The following is a 20,522-nucleotide window of genomic DNA, read 5'->3' as shown; positions in this document are numbered from 1 at the left end:
GCGTTGGAGCCGAAGTACCCGACCCGCCAGGCACTCCAGCCGGGACCGGTGGGCCCGAAGGCGCCACGGAACCCGGCTGAGGAGGGAGAGACCTCATGGCCATGAGGTACTGCTCGACCTCCTCCGACGGTGCATCGTGCCCAGGGACCTGCAGGTGTGGGGCAGGATGAGACGCCTGTGACTCCATCGGAACCGCGTGGATGGTGTCACCGGAACCCCCGATTACGTCGAGCGAGCGTCGGAGGAACGATGACGTCGCTCCGACCTCTCATGCCTCTTACCTGAGGAAGATCCCCGACGACCGATGCAGACTCCCGGAGCCACGAGGACTCCGACCCCGCGACCGGTCCTTCGGCCTCCTGTGGGACCGGGACCTGGAACAGCGCGGGCCGACTGCCGGAGCTCCAGTCGCTTGCGGGACCGCTCCTGCCTAGCCTTCGACGTCAGGGCCCGGCAGTCGGGGCAAGTTCGGTCGTCGTGGTCGAGGCCTAGACACTGAAGGCACCGGCGATGGGGGTCGGTGACCGACATCAGTCGGTCGCACCTGGAGCAAGGCTTGAAACCAGGCATCCCTACCGGCACCGTAGGAGTCGAGAGACTCGAGAAAGAGACGATCAAAAAGATATGTCAAAAAGTGACTATGGGGTAGAGCTTCTCCGGATCTGCGCTAGCTATCGCGGAAAAAAGAAGAACTGACGTCAGCGCGCGAGGGCGTCGTCTAAGTACTCCGACGACGTCATTCCGGCGCTAACGACGCTGAACGCGGAGCAGCGGACGACGCCTGCCGGCGCGCAGGGTTATTGCTATGCAAAATTTTCCGGATCCAGTCCGACGCCTGGGGATATTCTAAGGTAAGGAATCTATCACTAACGTGTCTCTTTCATATATAGTTTTTGTTAGTTAGTACAATTTTAAAGACTTTTTGTATGCTTTCCACCTTCAAACTTAGAAACTTTTCATAGAAAAACAGTCAATGTTAACCTTGGGAGGTAATTTTTTATCAGTTTAAAGGTAAGTACTTTGTTGTGGGAGTTAGTGTTCTGGGGTTAGACTCAGGGGTCCGCCAGGGTCAAGGATGTACTTTTGTTACACCCTCAGCGGCACTAGGGCGGTCGGGTGCAGAGTGCTGAGGCTCAATGTTATCCAATGGGGGGTAGGGGGCCTCCGGATGGGGGCTGCTGACAAGCAGGCCCCTCGGTTGTGGGAACAAAGCTCCTAGACTTAAGCTCAGAGCAAATGAGGGTTTAGGCCAGCAGAAAAGGTACACCCTCAGCGGCACAGGGGCGGCAGGGTGCAGAGTGCTGTTTTGGTGTCGGAAGCCTAGTATCTTTCAATGGGGAGTCTCCTGTTTGCAAAAGTAATGCAGGCTCGGAGACGAAGGTCTTCTGGTTGTGCCCACCACGTGGAGAGATCAGTTGGTATTTTGGGGGTTGGTTAGGCACCAACGGTTGGGCCACCCAAGGCCATGAGGCGTCGGGTGCAGGTGTTGCCTTTTAGGGTCAGATCTCCTGGTCGGGGGGACCTTCCGGTTTGAGGCAGCAGGCGTCGGCTTGAGGCAGGTCAGGGGTTGCTGGATCTCGGGTCTGGATAAGCGAGGAGACTTCCTCTTGGTGTTCAAACTCGGGCTGTTTGCAGAGTGATGCAAACTCGCGGATCCTTGCGGAGCTGGAGTCTGGTGTTTGAACAAATCCAATGTTCAAAGGAGACAGAGTCTTTTGGATTGAAGGCAGGCAGGTCCTCCGGGTTTCTCGACATTGCTGGCTGCAGGACACACCGGGATTTCACTGGAGCTGGTTCCAGGTGAGGACAGGCCGGTAGCGCTGGGGCCAAGTCAGTGTGCGTCCTCCTCATGTTAGCTTCGGCACGGCTGTTCGGTCCTCCTTTTCTTCTTGCAGTTTCTGGTCTGAGGAAGCAAGGTTCAAGGGTGCCCCTAAATACTAGATTCCGGAGCATTACAGGTAGGTAAAAGGTTGGGCCCAATGGGTCCATTCCCTGGGGTGGGTACACCCCCTATTACGCCACGCTTCAGTGGGAGGGGGCAGGGGTGGGGGAATCATATCGCCCGACGCCCGAACCAAGAAGATTGTTATAATGGGCAAGAAGATTTATTGTCTAAATAGTCCGTTGGGCAAGTAGACATTTCAATAACTATAAAAATACGAGCTGAGGCACTCTGGAGCTCACAGGCTTTGAGAGGCTGGAAGCCCGTGACTGTGCTCTAGCCAGTGATTGGTTGTGGGAGTCTTGAGCCAAACATCAGTTGTCTGCGTGAAAAGTGCGGGTTTCATACTGGTGCTGCCCACATGCTTAACACAGCTGCTGAAAATCCAAGGGTGGGCCAAGAGGTACGAAACACTTTTTCCGCTGCCTCTCTGCCGCCGAGTGACTTGATCCCCTGTTCAGTGCTAGCCGTCCAAGGCAGGCCACTCTATTCGTCTTTGGTGCACTGTGGGGCACTTCCCGGAATCGGCAGGTTGCTGTCTCAGACCCACTGTATTCCCTCCCCCCCACCCCCCCTGGTGTAACATTAGCCCCCACGGTGAGGGGGAGGGACTCTGGCAATTGTGCACGGGCAGTATGTCTTTTAATGACTTTTCACTACGCCACCGGATCCCTCGGCAGGTGAGTCAGTCCGATAACGGTTTATGCAGCGGTCACAGCCTTAAGAAAATGGTGTGAACTGTGATGCTGCATGTTATGGGCTGGGTTCAAGGAGCGATGCGCAGGGGGAAACGAATGGTTAACATAATTTACAATACGGTTGGAAGGAGCCTCTCCAGCGATGCCGGCCGATCAATGAGGCGCCTGTTGCAGTTTAGCAGTGCAGCGTTGATCATGAGTGAAACACGATGAAAGGAAGTTCGTCATAGAGAGATATTAACCTTAACTTTGTCTCTGCTTTTATGGACGAGGTCGCATTCGGGCCAAGGAGAAAACTACCATACTTTAAACACCTGGCAGGTTTTCAGAAAATGCCACCTTGCAAGATTATGCGTGCGCTGTAAATAGATTTCTTTTTTAATTGCATCTTTTTTCCTGGAGTTCTACTAATAACGTTAGGTTTGAAAAAAAGAACGGCCACATAATGCAGCAGACAGAAAGTATCTTTGTGATCCAGGCAATGCTGTGTGTGCAGCATATTTCACACTGTTCACTCTTGGCATTGAAACGTCGCAACCCAAACAAGGCCTCCTTTACCAATACCCTCCCCCACAGTCTTGCCTTTTCCCTATTCCAATCCCCCCACCTCTTCGCTCCTCGTCTTCTCGCTTCATCAGTGCCCACACTTTACTTCCCAATCTTGCCTAATATCCGTGTCAACTTTATAGGATTTAATCCTGTCAGAAACGGGTTATTGTCCACGTTTTGGGCTCGTTACTGTTATCGTGTACCTTTTATTTGGTTGCATTTTTTGTCTCCTATACCTATTCTAAACTGCCCCTAGCGTGCACAGCGCTCTGGCGGTTTGTGCTCTGGCGGTTTGTGCTAAGTAAGCAGAGCCTCTGTAATAAAGCGGCACGAAAGGTCTAATTATGCGGCAAAAACAAGTCCATACCAGATCCATGGAAAAGTGACTCTTCCACCTGTGTGAATTTTTGTCTTAAGTCGACATAACGGTTTGTTTTTCTATCCCTACATAATTTGTCACTGGATGTTTTTCCTTTGTGCCCGTCTTTGTGCCTTCTTTATGCATGTTCCAATTTTGAAATATCGAAGCATCACCCCTTAGAGTGACCCTTGGAATGCTCAGCTTCTGAAAGAAATAAACGGATTGCACACGTTGCTGCAACGTTAAAACTGTATATATTTCACACAGCTTCCTACAACTCCCATGTCAACATCCAGCAACTGAATTGCACGATTTTCTTGAAGATAACAGACACACCTGAGTGGACAGTGGGGAGCTGGGGACATTGGAAGGAGAGCAACAAGTGGCAGAGAACTCGGATTTTAAAGAAAAGAGTGACTACTTTGTAAATCTCAGTGTGAGAAACTTGCACATCTTTTGCTGAGCTGCACCTCTGTTAGGGAAGCGTACTCGGCTGACGCCATAACTGTACCAGTACTTTGCACAAGAGAACCATGTACTGCTATTGCCAGTGCTGCACATACTTCTTGTGTGAGAGAAGAATGTGAAGATCTAGCAGTGAATGCACAATAATATAATCGCACCACACCTGCCCAGCAGTGTAAAAGGAGAGATTGAGTTAATTGCCCATTACTTCCTCTTGTGTATTGTTTAGTTGTGGATACTGTCTCAGTGAATCACAGAACCTCTGCTATGTAATGTTTGCTCCATGAACAGTTCATAAGCTCTGCCAAGAAGTGCAGTTCTTTCCATCCACACGTTGATCAGAGCACCACATGTGAGTATTTTTTAAACTAGAAATCTATGAGTTGGCACTGTTATGGAGAATACCCTTCTGTCCTACAGGTTCATATTTTAACACACACAGTCTGTGCAAAAGACTCATCAAGAAATGTAGTCATTTACCAGTCTGCACTCTGCCTTTAGGTACTATTTTCTACATTTAAAAATCTGACACATGCCAGTATGATAATTGGGTGCAGTGCACAATGATGCATCTACATGCATGCCGTACAATCAGCCCGTACAACCGTTGCATTTAAGGGTGTATGACTGTGCACTGCATAATTGGACTTGCATTGGAAATATATATTGGACAGTATGTTGCACTAATTTCAGTGCAGGTTCTCTCCATGCAAACCTACATTAGTGAGTTAAGGAGTAGGTAGGGCAAGCAAATATCTTCCCAGGACAAGTAGATTTCTGTGACATTTCGTCCCTTGGCCAAGTAGATTTTTTAAAAATGTCCACACCCCTGGAGGGGGGCAAAAGCCTTTCCCTGGTTGGCTGGGTCCCCCCCAGCTGCAAGATGGCGGGGACTGGTAGTTGTGCTTCACCTCGCCTCCCCCACCAGAGGGGTTGAGTTGGCAGAAGTGGGCTCACCTCTCTTCCACACTTGCTTTTCCCGCTGGTTCTCCTGCCCAAAGTGGGGGGTCAGAACAAGTGGGGACCAGTTGCTGAAAGCAGCAAGTGCCCTGGGGAAGCTCACAAAGGCAACATGCATTTGAAGCTTCCCCTTCGTGGACCCTGCCCATTCTGGGGGAGGAGGCTTGGCTCCTCGTCCAAGGATGTGCTTTGTTTCAGACCCCCGTGAGAACAGCATAATCTAGACCCAGGGGTCCAGAAACATCTCCGGTAGCGGCAGCTGAAAGCAGCCACTCAGCCTGGTCACCAGTGGAAGGTCGTTTTTCAGGGGGCATCTCTAAGATGCCCTCTGTGTGCATATTTCATTAAATCCCACACTCAGTGTGGGTTTAATGTGCTGAGAAGTTTGATACCAAACTTCTCAGTTTAGCCATTATGGTGCTGTGGAATTCGTAATTATTTTGTTAAACAAGGGGACCCATTAGGTAAACTAGGACCATGGGTGAACAACTATTATGAAAAACAAAGGTCCTAATAGAAAGGCATATTTATATAGACTGTAGTCAGTACTATAAATTTGGTTCGCACTGTGTACCCAGCCGGGCCACAGGTGTTTATTTCACAAAAGAAAGTCATAAAAGTTTGACAAGCAAACAAGTGATAGGGCACAGTCCTGTACCTATCATTCAAAGCACAGAAAATAGAAAAAAGAAACAAGCATTAGAAATGCAATCGGGCTCGGATTTATTTGAGTTTGAGCTAATGGCATTGTAAATGCCAATGTCTTTTTGCCATGTGTTATGGAGTGTGTGCATGTGGTGTGTAGTGGAAGTATGTTGGTTGAATTGTAATTTTACCAATGGTGGCATGCTGTGCTTTATATGAATATGTTTAAAAGTAAAGTGTACCATACTGCGATTGCTTGGTGGAAAAGTGCACTGCCGGCTGGAGGTGTGTGTGCCTGGTGGAAGGGTGCACTGACGGCTGGTGGGTGTGTGCTTGGTAAAAGCGTGCACAGATGGATGATGGTTGTTGGTGTTTGTGCATGGTGAAAGCATTCATTGACGGCTGGGGGTGTGTTGTTGTGTGTGTTGTTTTCTGTGTGCTTGTGAGTGTGTGCTGGTGAGTCTGCGGGGTGAGCCTGGGGAGTGAGTGTGGTGGTGAGTGTGTTGTGTTGAGTGGTGACAAGTGTGTGGTGTTGAGAGACTGAGGTGTGTGGTTTGTGTGTGCGTTATGTGTGTGTGGTGTATGTGTGTGTGGTGTTTTCTGCACACTCACACACTGCCCCGTAACATTCACACACTGCTCACCCGCACACTCCCAATGTCACCCTGCATAGTCACACACTGTTTACCCTGCACACTCATTCTGCACACTCACACAATGTGCACCCTGACACACTGTCTCTGCAGTCACTCTGCACTCACTGTCACTCTGCACTCACTGTCACTCTGCACTCACTGTCACTCTGCACTCACTGTCACTCTGCACTCACTGTCACTCTGCACTCACTGTCACTCTGCACTCACTGTCACTCTGCACTCACTGTCACTCTGCACTCACTGTCACTCTGCACTCACTGTCACTCTGCACTCACTGTCACTCTGCACTCACTGTCACTCTGCACTCACTGTCACTCTGCACTCACTGTCACTCTGCACTCACTGTCACTCTGCACTCACTGTCACTCTGCACTCACTGTCACTCTGCACTCACTGTCACTCTGCACTCACTGTCACTCTGCACTCACTGTCACTCTGCACTCACTGTCACTCTGCACTCACTGTCACTCTGCACTCACTGTCACTCTGCACTCACTGTCACTCTGCACTCACTGTCACTCTGCACTCACTGTCACTCTGCACTCACTGTCACTCTGCACTCACTGTCACTCTGCACTCACTGTCACTCTGCACTCACTGTCACTCTGCACTCACTGTCACTCTGCACTCACTGTCACTCTGCACTCACTGTCACTCTGCACTCACTGTCACTCTGCACTCACTGTCACTCTGCACTCACTGTCACTCTGCACTCACTGTCACTCTGCACTCACTGTCACTCTGCACTCACTGTCACTCTGCACTCACTGTCACTCTGCACTCACTGTCACTCTGCACTCACTGTCACTCTGCACTCACTGTCACTCTGCACTCACTGTCACTCTGCACTCACTGTCACTCTGCACTCACTGTCACTCTGCACTCACTGTCACTCTGCACTCACTGTCACTCTGCACTCACTGTCACTCTGCACTCACTGTCACTCTGCACTCACTGTCACTCTGCACTCACTGTCACTCTGCACTCACTGTCACTCTGCACTCACTGTCACTCTGCACTCACTGTCACTCTGCACTCACTGTCACTCTGCACTCACTGTCACTCTGCACTCACTGTCACTCTGCACTCACTGTCACTCTGCACTCACTGTCACTCTGCACTCACTGTCACTCTGCACTCACTGTCACTCTGCACTCACTGTCACTCTGCACTCACTGTCACTCTGCACTCACTGTCACTCTGCACTCACTGTCACTCTGCACTCACTGTCACTCTGCACTCACTGTCACTCTGCACTCACTGTCACTCTGCACTCACTGTCACTCTGCACTCACTGTCACTCTGCACTCACTGTCACTCTGCACTCACTGTCACTCTGCACTCACTGTCACTCTGCACTCACTGTCACTCTGCACTCACTGTCACTCTGCACTCACTGTCACTCTGCACTCACTGTCACTCTGCACTCACTGTCACTCTGCACTCACTGTCACTCTGCACTCACTGTCACTCTGCACTCACTGTCACTCTGCACTCACTGTCACTCTGCACTCACTGTCACTCTGCACTCACTGTCACTCTGCACTCACTGTCACTCTGCACTCACTGTCACTCTGCACTCACTGTCACTCTGCACTCACTGTCACTCTGCACTCACTGTCACTCTGCACTCACTGTCACTCTGCACTCACTGTCACTCTGCACTCACTGTCACTCTGCACTCACTGTCACTCTGCACTCACTGTCACTCTGCACTCACTGTCACTCTGCACTCACTGTCACTCTGCACTCACTGTCACTCTGCACTCACTGTCACTCTGCACTCACTGTCACTCTGCACTCACTGTCACTCTGCACTCACTGTCACTCTGCACTCACTGTCACTCTGCACTCACTGTCACTCTGCACTCACTGTCACTCTGCACTCACTGTCACTCTGCACTCACTGTCACTCTGCACTCACTGTCACTCTGCACTCACTGTCACTCTGCACTCACTGTCACTCTGCACTCACTGTCACTCTGCACTCACTGTCACTCTGCACTCACTGTCACTCTGCACTCACTGTCACTCTGCAGTCACTGTCACTCTGCAGTCACTGGCACTCTGCAGTCACTCTGCACTCTGCAGTCACTCTGCACTCTACTGTCACTCTGCACTCTACTGTCACTCTGCACTCTACTGTCACTCTGCACTCTACTGTCACTCTGCACTCTACTGTCACTCTGCACTCTACTGTCACTCTGCACTCTACTGTCACTCTGCACTCTACTGTCACTCTGCACTCTACTGTCACTCTGCACTCTACTGTCACTCTGCACTCTACTGTCACTCTGCACTCTACTGTCACTCTGCACTCTACTGTCACTCTGCACTCTACTGTCACTCTGCACTCTACTGTCACTCTGCACTCTACTGTCACTCTGCACTCTACTGTCACTCTGCACTCTACTGTCACTCTGCACTCTACTGTCACTCTGCACTCTACTGTCACTCTGCACTCTACTGTCACTCTGCACTCTACTGTCACTCTGCACTCTACTGTCACTCTGCACTCTACTGTCACTCTGCACTCTACTGTCACTCTGCACTCTACTGTCACTCTGCACTCTACTGTCACTCTGCACTCTACTGTCACTCTGCACTCTACTGTCACTCTGCACTCTACTGTCACTCTGCACTCACTGTCACTCTGCACTCACTGTCACTCTGCACTCACTGTCACTCTGCACTCACTGTCACTCTGCACTCACTGTCACTCTGCACTCACTGTCACTCTGCACTCACTGTCACTCTGCACTCACTGTCACTCTGCACTCACTGTCACTCTGCACTCACTGTCACTCTGCACTCACTGTCACTCTGCACCCCCTCTGCACCCCCACTCTGCACCGCCACTCGCCACTCTGCACCGCCACTCTGCACCACTGCACCAACATTGCACTGCACCGCCACTCTGCACCGCCACTCTGCACCAACATTGCACTGCACCGCCACTCTGCACCGCCACTCTGCACCACTGCACCGCCACTCTGCACCGCCACTCTGCACTCTGCACCGCCACTCTGCACTCTGCACCGCCACTCTGCACCGCCGCACCACCACTCTGCACCCCCACTCTGCACCCCCACTCGGCACCGCCACTCGGCACCGCCACTCGGCACTCTGCACCGCCACTCTGCACCGCCACTCTGCACTCTGCACCGCCACTCTGCACCCCCACTCTGCACCCCCACTCTGCACTCTGCACCGCCACTCTGCACCGCCACTCTAAATGACAATGACTTATATTTATGTTTTGGTTTTAAAGACACAAATAAAAAGGCATTGCCATTTACAATGCCAATAGCTTAAACTCACATAAATGCGAGACCTTTTGCATTGTAACTTATTTCCCCCCCCCCAATCAGGCGCCCAGATCTACAAAGCAACACTTCAAGATAAAGTCCAGAGCTGGGCTGTCCCCTAAAGCCGGAAGCAGCTATTAACGCGTTTCATGGTAAAATCAGGTTTCCCCAGACTAAGCATCTTGGTTTAGAAAGATACCCAAAGGTCATACCCCTGCTCACAAGGTTATGGTGACTGCCAGCTCTAAGTACCTGGTCTGACTGAACGAATTCAATATAAAGGATTCAGTCGAACTCAGATAGCTCAGTCGGGGAAAACACCCGCTGCCGAGGTCTGTGTTAAACATAGGTGCCCAAAATAGTTAAAATACATGTCCGATTTTCACTGTTTAGAATAATATATATGTGAAACAATGAACCCGAATGGAGCGCATATATATATATATATATATATATATATACATACATATATATATATGTTAATCAGTTATAGAGCTACTCACTCAGCAAGTCTAGCCATAGTGCAGTCCTCCTGGACTTATGTTGGACGTCCCTGGAGTACACTTTGCAAGTTACATTGACCGAACCCACAATAACACTTCAGTAGGTTTAAGCTACAGTTTAGAGCTTTCTATGTAATGTGTTGGTTACATGATCTAATTCAGGAGCGTGATAAAGGCCTCCCAACTCTTCAAGGGCCCCCCCATTCAGTCCAATGTCACTTACAGTCTCTGAGACACTGGAGACTCGGGCACCTCATGACATTCTGCGGGGGAAGAGGGATTTGTTTTGCGTTACGCCGCCGATCCAATTCTAATAAGACAGCTCCGTGGGTTTAGCCTACTCCAAACATCTGTGCAGCCAAGTTGGAGGGTCCGGGATCACATCTTTCAACAAATTTGGGATGTCAAATAAGGGATGTCATCAATAAAAAGTACAATAAAACTAGTGCTGCTTGGTTGAGTGATAATACGTCTGTGCTGCTCTTAAAAGCATCGGCACAGAGGCCAAGGATTGCATGACCATAGACCCTGAAACACTGCCTACGCATGAAATTAAGACCCCAGCTGGCAGCTGCTCGGATGGTGTGGGTTTACAAAATCAGATGTATAAAAGTGATTAGAAAGGGGACGAGATAGTGCTGTGCCTATACAAAGCCCGGGTTCTGGTTTACAATGATTTTACTACCATGGAGCAGGTTACCATCCCGGAGTCCTCTTTCCGAGCATCAGTGCCAACAGCTAAAGTGGCGTACATAAAACGCTGCCTGGTAGGCACCAAATCGCCCTTCACCAATCAGAAGACGGTGTTGTGCACCACAGAGAAGGGGCTGCTTTTGCCAGAGAGGTCGCCTCAACACCAGTGATACTTACTCCCCATTCCTCCGGAGCGGCACCTCTGAGACTGGCTGCTCACACCGCAAAAATCGTCTTTGAGGCAACGCCTATGAAGGCGACGGTTAAGAAGGCCGTTTATGTCAGTCACTTCGGCCCGCACTGCAGAGGTGCTGTCTTGCAGTATGATGGTGGCCGAAACCCGAATAGGACGAGGGGCGTGTGGAAGTGTGCGGATAGGACGGCGGAGCCGAGAAGGGCCGCGTAGAGACCCTGAAGGATGTTGGCGGGGAGGCAGCCGAATACTGGAGTGTGAGCGACAGTGGGCGCTGTAAGAAAAAAAAGCGTCCACGGGACCACTGTAATGAATGTGAAAAGGGAGGGGCAACCTCTCACAAAGAGGTTTGCCAGAGCTTAAAAATCGAGAAAGAACCCAACGTCAAAAGCTTTCGGGAACACCAGAAAGCTTTACCTACTACTTTTTTGTGGCAACGGAGGTGCGATTCAGCCCGCGATTCAGCCAGTCAAGCAGGAAGGAAAAGGAAACTAGTTGAGAAAAGCCTAGTATTGCAGGAAAAACACCGGGCGCCAATCATGATGGGAATTGTAGTTTGTAGAATGACGTACAGAGCCACGGTTCGCGGCTGCTATAGGTATGCAGCTCTGGGGAAATAATACCAAAACGCAACTTTACTACATCAATAATAGTGAGTATTCAACATCTATTGAATCAAGCCCAGCAATCAAATATGACGCAGTGCACTCTCTCGAATTCTTACAAAGTGAAGTGAGGCTGATGAAGCCCTTTCCCGGCCTGGCCTGCAGCAGCTGCGCGCTGAGCGCTGCTGAATGGTGAACGCGCCCGGCCATCTGGATTCACTTACGGAGGCACCCTGACAGCTCCTAATTATAATTAATGTACTTCTTTGCGCGAGCACGAACGAAATATGCCCAAGATGGCGGAACAAAACTACATTTACCCTATCACTTCAAGCCTATTAAAACGACAACACAACGAAGACGAATCACTGGCCAGATGACAGAACACGCAAAGGAATGTGTGGAATTTGTCTCGGCCAAAGCCCTAGGAGATACTTCTTTTTTTTCTTCTTTAACATTAGTTCTCGAAACTCCTCCCACTTTCAGTGGGAAGGAGTCCGAGCCCTAAAAAGAAATAACAGGCAAAAAGAAGTGGAGCCAATTTTGTGACTTGTAAACCGTAACTTATCAACACGAGTTCACAAAAACAGTTACTACACGCATTTATACACAATGGTCATATATGTAGTACTGTGAAAAAGGTCACAAAATTGGCTCCACTTCTTTTTGCCTGTTATTTCTTTTTTCTTTTTTCTATTTTCTATGCTTTGAATGATAGGTACAGGACTGTGCCCTATCACTTGTTTGCTTGTCAAACTTTTACGACTTTATCTTTTGTGAAATAAACACCTGTGGCCCGGCTGGGTACACAGTGCAAACCAAATTTATAGTACTGACTACAGTCTATATAAATATGCCTTTCTATTAGGACCTTTGTTTTTCATAATAGTGGAATTCGTAATGACAAGCTCCCCGTACTCTTAATGGCAGCACTGCAGGGCTCATGCACCTGTACCCTCACCACTGGTATAGGGCACCCAGCTAGAGGGGTGACTGATCAATGCCTGGGCAGAGGGTTGTAGGCATGGCACACAGAGATGTGTGCCATGTTGATTCTTCACTTTGTTCTGCACCAAGACACGCACCCTGTGTGTGTGTAAAGGTACAGGGCCTCTAAAGGTGGCACAATCAGTGCTGCAGCCCTAAGAGGTCTTCCCTGCTCACAGTGACCTGGGTACCTGTGGTACCATTTACCAGAGGTTGACCTGTGGCCAGAGATGCCAATTGGGGTTTGGAGTAGTTTTGGGGGAAACCACAGACCCTGGTAACCTGATTTTCAGGGACCCAGTGCACAAAGTCAATGTTCATCAGTAGTCTGGCAAAAATGGGGGGGGGGGGGGGGGTTTACAGCAACAGAAGCCTGCTTTTCACACTGCTTTTCTTGAAAAATGAAAGCGTGGGGTTGGTTTGTATAAGACTGAAAAACTGCATAGGTACTAAAAGTGAATTACCGAGATGTCTCAGTGTGATATCTAGGCATATCGCACTGATTAGCAAAGAATCTGAAAAGTAACGTACATAGTAATATGTAAAGTAACTAAAAAGTAATTTCGAACTGTTGACTTACCTGTAATTCAACCAACTGCATTTGAACCGGCAGCCAAATGTAAATCACTGAATAAGATTTTGCAAAGTATTATTTCACTTACCTGCACCAGGCGTGGCTTGGTTCTAGAAATAAAATAACTAAATATTATTTTTGATACAAACAAATTGGTCTGAACTCAATCTTTAGTGTGTGTGCGCGTGGGGGGATGGGGGAGGGGTGTCAACCCATGAGGATCGCTGGGGCACCTTTTCTGGATAGGTGGGCCACTTGAACTCTGTCAGTGGGTGCTGAGTTGGTCGAATTCATGATTGCACTGGCAGAGCTTTGGTCTTTAAATTGGTTTTCTTCTGGACATGTCTGCTGTCCTCGGAAGATCAGGTGTCTTTTTAGAAGGAAGGCAGTCCTCCCAGGGTTCTGGATGTCGCTGGGCTGCGGGACTTGTCGCTTGTGAGAAAGTGGCTCTATATATACTGGGCAATAAGGAAGTACAGTGTGTATAGAGTCCACAAACCCCAAAGGTATAACAGAGGTTAAAGTCAGGACTGACCTTACTCTCCAAAGTGGTGGCTTGGTCGAGCAGTAAGGCAGTACCAGAGGGCAGTGCAAAGCATTTGTTGTACACACTCAGTCAGCAAAGGATTTCACACACTCAAAGACTGAACTCCAGGCCAATGGTTTTTAGATCAAAAGATATAATTTTTTTATTTTTAGAACCAACAGGCATAAAAATATACTTTGCTAGATATGAGAACTCTAATGTAATTACTTTGCAAGGAAGCAATAAAGCTGGTGAACACAATAGGTACAGGAGTTGCTGAAGGCAACTCAAGTCTAGACACCCTTTAGCATTGAGCTCAATGGATTGTTACCATAAAAGTACAGTTGATTACAGTACTGATTACTTTAGTAGTTCCAGGATTAGATCCTAGATTCAGTCCTTGGGTCTAAGATGAAACCAGATTAGCAAAAACGTTTTAGTTACTGTGGTGAATTTTCATGAATATAAAGCCGTTTTAAAAGTTCACACTTAGAAACTTTTCAATGACAATCTGGCAATGTTATTCAATGGGAGAAAATTCAGGTTGCAGGTAAAGTATGATCGCATTACTTTTGTAATCCAGTACTGGACTTCTAGGGCCAGCACTGGGGTCTGAACTTAGAACAGGTAGGTAATTGCGTTTCAGTATTTCGTATGATTTTTAAGGAATATTTCAAGTTGTCAAAAGTAGGCTCTTAGAAGAAATTTCATAGAAAAGCATACAATGGGTTCCTATGGAGATAATACAGATTACTAGCAAACCCAGTAAGGATTACTTTTGCGGTTCAGTACTGGGCTGCAAGGTACAGTACTGGCTTCTCGCCTGCTTGCAGGTGAGTACTTCGGAATTCGAACTCTGGCTGATTTTATATAAATATTTGCAGTTTTCAAAACTTCACACATTTTCGAGTCAAAATGGGTCAATGTTATCCAATGGCAGGTAAGTGAGTTACCGGTTTCCAGGTGAGTACTTGGCTGGTGAAGTTAAGGTTCCGGGTATAGACTCAGGGGTCCCCCAGGGTCAGGTAAGTACAGTCGGTTCCGCCCCAGCAGCGCAGGGCCGGCCGGGTGCAGAGGAAGGTAGGTCCAATGATATCCAATGAGGGAAAGGGGGCCTTCGGTTGGTGGCTGCTGGCTAGCAGGCCACGCGGCTGCGGGAGCTGGGCTCCTGGTCACTTGCTCAGGGCAAGGGTGGGGGGGGGGGGGGAGTAGGATAGGACAAAGGTGGCACAGCCAGTGGCACTCGGGCGGCTGAGTGCAGGGTGCTCTTGAGCCGTCGGGCGCTCAATGTTATCCAATGGGAAAGGTCAACAAGGAACAAAGGCTGCAGGCTTGGGGACGGAGACTCTCCAGGGGCGACCAGCACTTCGAGAGCTAAGTTGGGATTTGGAGCACAGGTAGGTACCCCAAAGGGAGGCACAGGGGGCTGTAGGGCACCGGATGCAGTGGTGTCTTTGGGTGTCGGAAAAGCTTACCCTCGGGCTGGTCGCAGTTGGGGTGGCCCCTGGTTCGGAGTCTGCAGGCGTTGGATGGTTCGCCGAGGAGGGTCTTTGGGCACTGGACTTCGGGTCCCAGTCGCCGGGGGGACATCCTCGTGGTCTTGGTTCGGTTGGGCCCGGCCCAGGCTCGGCGGGTGCAGAGTGGGCTGGTCCAGAGCTTCCTGGTTGGCACCAGGTGGGTTGTTGCAGCAGAGCCTCTGCTGATGGGAGTCCCAGTCTTTGAAAGGGTCAAGGCAGGCAGGTCCTGCGGGTGTCCGCAGGAGTCGCTGGGATTAGGCAGTAGCAGGTTCGAGGATCAACAGGCCGGTAGGGCTGGGGCCAAGTCAGTTGTTGTTGTCCTGTTGTTAGCAGCTGCACGGCGCGTCTTCTTCTTGATCTTTCTTCTCTTCGTATCGGGATCTGATGAAGGAAGGTTCAGGGAGCCCCTAAATACTGAATTTAGGGGCGTCACAGGTAGGGCAAGGGCAGGGACCAATGGGTCCCTGTCCAGGGGTGAGTACACCCTCTAGCCTGCCCCTTTCCTGTGGAAGGGGGGCAGGAGTCTAGCTGGGATTGGGCAGGGCTCCCCATCTACAAGATGGCCGGAGCCCGGGGTCGTGCTTCACCTCGTCTCCCCCAGGCTGGTACACCCCCCTTCCTGACGTAGTTTTTGCTTCCAGTCTTCCTGCAAGAGTGGGGGTTAGAACTGGTGGGGGCCAGTTGCTGGGTACAGCAAATGGTCTGGAGAAGCTCACAGAGGCCTTTGAAGCTTCCCCCCTACCCATCCTGGGGGAGGAGACCTAGCACCTCGCCCAGGATGTGCATTGTTGCAGGCCCAGGAGAGCGGGGGGCTCTCCACCCAGGGGTCCAGCAACATGTCTGCTATGTGGCAACCTCTGCAGCCACTCAACCCAGACGTGGATTGTAGGTTAGAATTTCAGAGGGCATCTCTAAGATACCCTCTGTGGCATTTTACATTAAATCCCACACTGGCATCAGTGCGGGTTTAATGTGCTGAGAAGTTTGTTACCAAACTTGTCAGACTTCAGTGTAGCCATTATGGTGCTGTAGAGTTCGTAATGACAACCTCCCAGCACCATATACTCTTAATGGCATCACTGCACTTACAGTGCCGAGGAATGGCCCTGGGTACTGTAGGGGCACAGGGCTCATGCACCTGTGCCCACACCTCTGGCATAGGGCACCCAGCTAGAGGGGTGACTGAAGTATGCCAGGGCAGTGGGTTCTGTGGGCATGGCATACAGGGATGTGTGCCATGTCGACTCTTGGTTTAGTTCTGTACTTAGACACTCAGCCTGCAAAGGCAGTGTGTGGGTGTCAGGGTACAGGGCCCCTGAGGGTGGCACAATAAGTGCTGCAGCCCTCAGGGGTCTTCTCTGGTCACCATGCCCTGGGTACCTAGGGTACCATTTACTAGGGGCTGACAGGTGGACAGAGATGCCAATTGGGTTTTTTGTTTCAGCACAGTTTTAGGGAAGGAACACAGGCCCAGGGTACCTGGTTGGCAGGAACCCAGGGCACACTCAGTCAAAGCACATCAGCAGTTCAGAAAAAAAGAGGGGGCATACTAAGTCAATAAATATGGCACTTTCTCACATCGCTCTTCTGTAACAGGGTCTTTGAGGGCTGCAGACAGGCCGGTTGGTGTCTTTAGTCTTCACTGTTGTACAGCTCTTCTTTGTCCTCTTTTTCGTAAGTTTTGTGTAATTTGAGGATTAAGGTTCAGGGGTTCCCCTAAATACTCAATTTAGGGGTGTTACAGGGGTTAGATGGTAGTCCATGGGCTGCTTACGTTTAGGGTGACTACACCCTTTGTATGCCACTCCCTCTGGGGAGGCATATCCCTAACCCTATTGGCTAGAATCCTCCAAACCAATATGGAGGAATTTCAAATGAGGTCACTTCAGCTCAGGGCACCTTAGGGGTGGTCCTGGCTGAGAGGGGAGACATTTCTCTTGTTTACTAATTTTTCCGCAGACCATGCAGCCCAAAATATGGCTTTTTTGGGGGGTACTCCAATAGCTGAAGAGGCCCTGGTCAGTACAACAAAGTGCAGAAAGCCTATGTGGCTCATCCCGTTCTATGCTGTTCCTGCTTGGGGTTAGGTGTGAAGTACCTCCACCCAGAGCAGGCTTTATTTCTGACCCATGAGAGCAAAAGGCTCCCACCTTAGTGGCTCAGAAACAGGTCTAGAGAAGGCAGGCTGGTGCACACCAGTCAGGCACACACTAGTGGTTTAGTAGGTTTGCAGGGGGCACCTCTGAGGTGCCCTCTGAGTGAATTTATTAATTAATCAAACACTGCCATCATGGAGCTTTGGAACTCGTGGTAACAAGCTCCCAGCCAATGTACTCAGTATGGCTTCACTGTGCACTTATACTGTCTAAGAATGGACTTAGGCTAAAGGAGCATATCTGCCAATGCAGTTATGCACTCCCATGAGGTGTCGTGCACCCAGCCTTTGCCCTGTAAGGCTTGCTGTAGGGGTGTGTGCCAGGTCGACTCTTTAATTTTAGCTGCACCAAAACAGGCAGGCTGCAGTGACAGTATGCATGTGTTTGCTGAGGGACCTCTTAGGGTGGCAACATATTTGCTGCAGCCCTTAGAGACCCTGACTGGTCACAATGCCCTTGGTACCCCTGGTACCTTTTACAAGGGACGTATATGTGGGCCAGAGGTGTGCCAATTGTGGAAACAAAAGTACCGTTTTGGGAAAGAACGCAGGCACTGGGAACCTGGTTAGCATGAACCAAGTGCACATTCAGTCAGAGATTCATCAGTCAGGCAAAATGTAGGGAGGTAGCCATGCCAAAAGGAGTACTTTCCTACAAATTCCACCTACAGGCTACAGTGTACATTTACACAAGACACAAGATTGACTTCAAAAGCTGGTCTACCGGCATGACACTCCGGGGTGAGCAGTACTTCACAGGAAGCCATTTTAGATAAGTAAAAAGCCTACTTTTAGATTAGTTAAGACACTTCTAAGTAGTACACTGAAGTCCACTGGACCTGGGCGTGGCCTGTGTAAATGAGTGGCAAATTCGTTATGGAACGGGTATGTGTCTGCAGTGGTCAGATTAAAGGAATCACTGCAGTGAACAGGCTGCAATAGCCTCTCCTTACTGAAAAAATAAAAAAATTGGAATGAATGCCCCAACTCCACATGTTATCTTGTGGACAGAGATCTAGACACTGCTAGAATATTTATACAAGCCAATTCAATGGTGACAATGTAATTTTGATATTTATGCTGCCTGTATGATTCTGTAAGAACTAGTTTACGTTTACATGTCAGCATGGCCAGTAATTAATTTGATTTGGTAAAGCCCTCACTTCGCCAGTGATAGTTAATAGCTCTTTGAATAGACATGAAAAAAGTTCTTGGTGAAACAATAATGATCTGAGCCACTATGCAGATTTCTGGAGAATCTCCGGTATATAGACAGCAAACGATTAATCACTAACTATTCCACTGATAGGAACGTCAGGAAAGGAGAGTCACCCTAACAGCAGACACATCAAAAGGTCCATACAGGAAGGTTACAGGTAGCATGCTTACAATCAATAGTTCCCTGGTGTTATGGATGCATTTGAAGCGGTCCATTACCGAGCCTGGCTGCCTCTCCTGACCACTAATGGGGTTTTGGACTCTGAATCAATCAATGTGGGGTTTTCAGGAGAGACAAAGGGAGATTTCACATGTTAAAAGGCCCACTTCTAGGATGGGACGCACTCTCTTGGGAAAGATGTTTTACAATCTGGAAACACTCCTAGAAACTAGAATTCTGAAATCTATTTGTAGTAACGTCACAAGAACTACTGTAAGAGAATGCTTGGTGAACAATAACCAATTACTGGTTAGTTGCCATTATGAGAAGAGCATCATACCACTAGCTTCTAAATCGATAACTACTGGTTATCACAATGTAGGGGAGCATTTAAATTTCATTTTAATGTAGCACTATAGTATATACATGGACAATATATAACAAAATGCAGAGGTATTAAGATAACTTATTTAAGAGGAGGAGGAGGAGAAACAGCAGGCTGAAGATTGGTAGTGGGCCATACCAGTTTAAGTGGGAAAATTAGAATCTAGTGGGCTAGTGCAGGTTTGAGCGACATGTTTTGGGGTGAGAGGGTCTTAGCTGCAGGAACTGATCCCTTAACTAGTATGCAATAACCTGTTTTTCAAATTTAAGGATGGGCCCACCATACTTTTGGAGTGAAAAGTTTCAAAGTTTTGGGGCACAGTCTGAGAACACCTGCGAACAAGTCTATGCATACTGAAATAATTTTTCCTGTCTAAAAGGCATAGCCTCTGGTGTTGGAGTGGGCAATGAAGATAGTTTGTTTCTTTGACAGATAAAATGGTTATTACGTAAAAACCTTCAACACAAACATTCTTCCACTGTTTTCTGATCCAGAAACACAGCGAATTCAATAAACTAAAAGCTTTTGTTTGCAGACTAAAGACAGCAAACTTTAGTAAAAACACAAACAGTGCCCAATTCGGTCACAACACAATTCATTTGGCAACTCTGCAACATTGACTGGATCCCCACTACTATTTTTGATACAGAATAACCATGATAGAACCAAATCTTTCATAAGTTATTAAGTAAAAACAGTAACATTTACTCAAGAGTTTACTGAACGACCACTTATTTTTTATAATATTTGCTTACATAAAACAAACAGACTTACCTTTATAAAAGCCAATTTTCTCTTCTAATTTATCTGTGCTTGCCACCTCAAGAAAATCTTCTATTAAATCTAATGATATCAATGACTGGCTGAAAACAAGGCTGCAAAAAAACACACAAAAATCACTAGGTATGAAAATTGTGTCATGAAGCATACATTTTCAATATTCATAAATTGCAGTTTTTATCCAGTAGAGATGAATCAGTGTAACCACGCTAATAGCACCACATTTATCATTAGGCAGCAGATTCACTTGTTGAAGGAAAAAACTAATAAGACCAAAGGCCTGATTTATAGCTTAGAAAACTTGTTACATCATCAGAAATGACGCGGATATCCTGTCCATCACATTGGAAGAGCCATAGGATATAAAGTACTTGTAATAGGGCGGACAAGATATCCATCAAGTTTGTGAAGGAGTAACCCATCCACCAAAATCTAAATCAGGCCCCAAAGATTTCTTTAGTTCAACCACAAGTTGGCTAATGTGGGTACATTCTTTTACTTACTCCCATTTGCATTGGCAGCTAAGAGCAGATATGGAGAGAACATGCAAAAACACGTTCGTCAAGTCTACAGTTACTTTTCATTTTTAGAAGATTTCAACAAGGACTTAAGACTTACTGGCCTGAGGTATGATGGATGAAC

The 20,522-nt window shown here is 48.4% G+C and overlaps 1 protein-coding gene across 1 annotated transcript in view; it reads right to left on the bottom strand.

Annotated features, from left to right (window-relative positions):
• The window catches only part of ATRX (ATRX chromatin remodeler), a 1,815,989-nt gene that overhangs the window by 487,088 nt on the left and 1,308,379 nt on the right, over window positions 1-20,522 (bottom strand). The window contains exon 29 of the mRNA XM_078688830.1: window positions 19,875-19,975. Within this exon, the coding sequence (XP_078544956.1) occupies window positions 19,875-19,975 (101 nt within the window). The remainder of the gene's footprint in view (window positions 1-19,874; window positions 19,976-20,522) is intronic.

Source organism: Lissotriton helveticus, chromosome 4_1 (genome assembly GCF_964261635.1).
Source record: "Lissotriton helveticus chromosome 4_1, aLisHel1.1, whole genome shotgun sequence".
Classification (NCBI taxonomy): Eukaryota; Metazoa; Chordata; class Amphibia; order Caudata; family Salamandridae; genus Lissotriton; species Lissotriton helveticus.
Note: the sequence above shows the minus strand (reverse complement) of the source record. Positions and strands in the feature narration are given on the sequence as shown.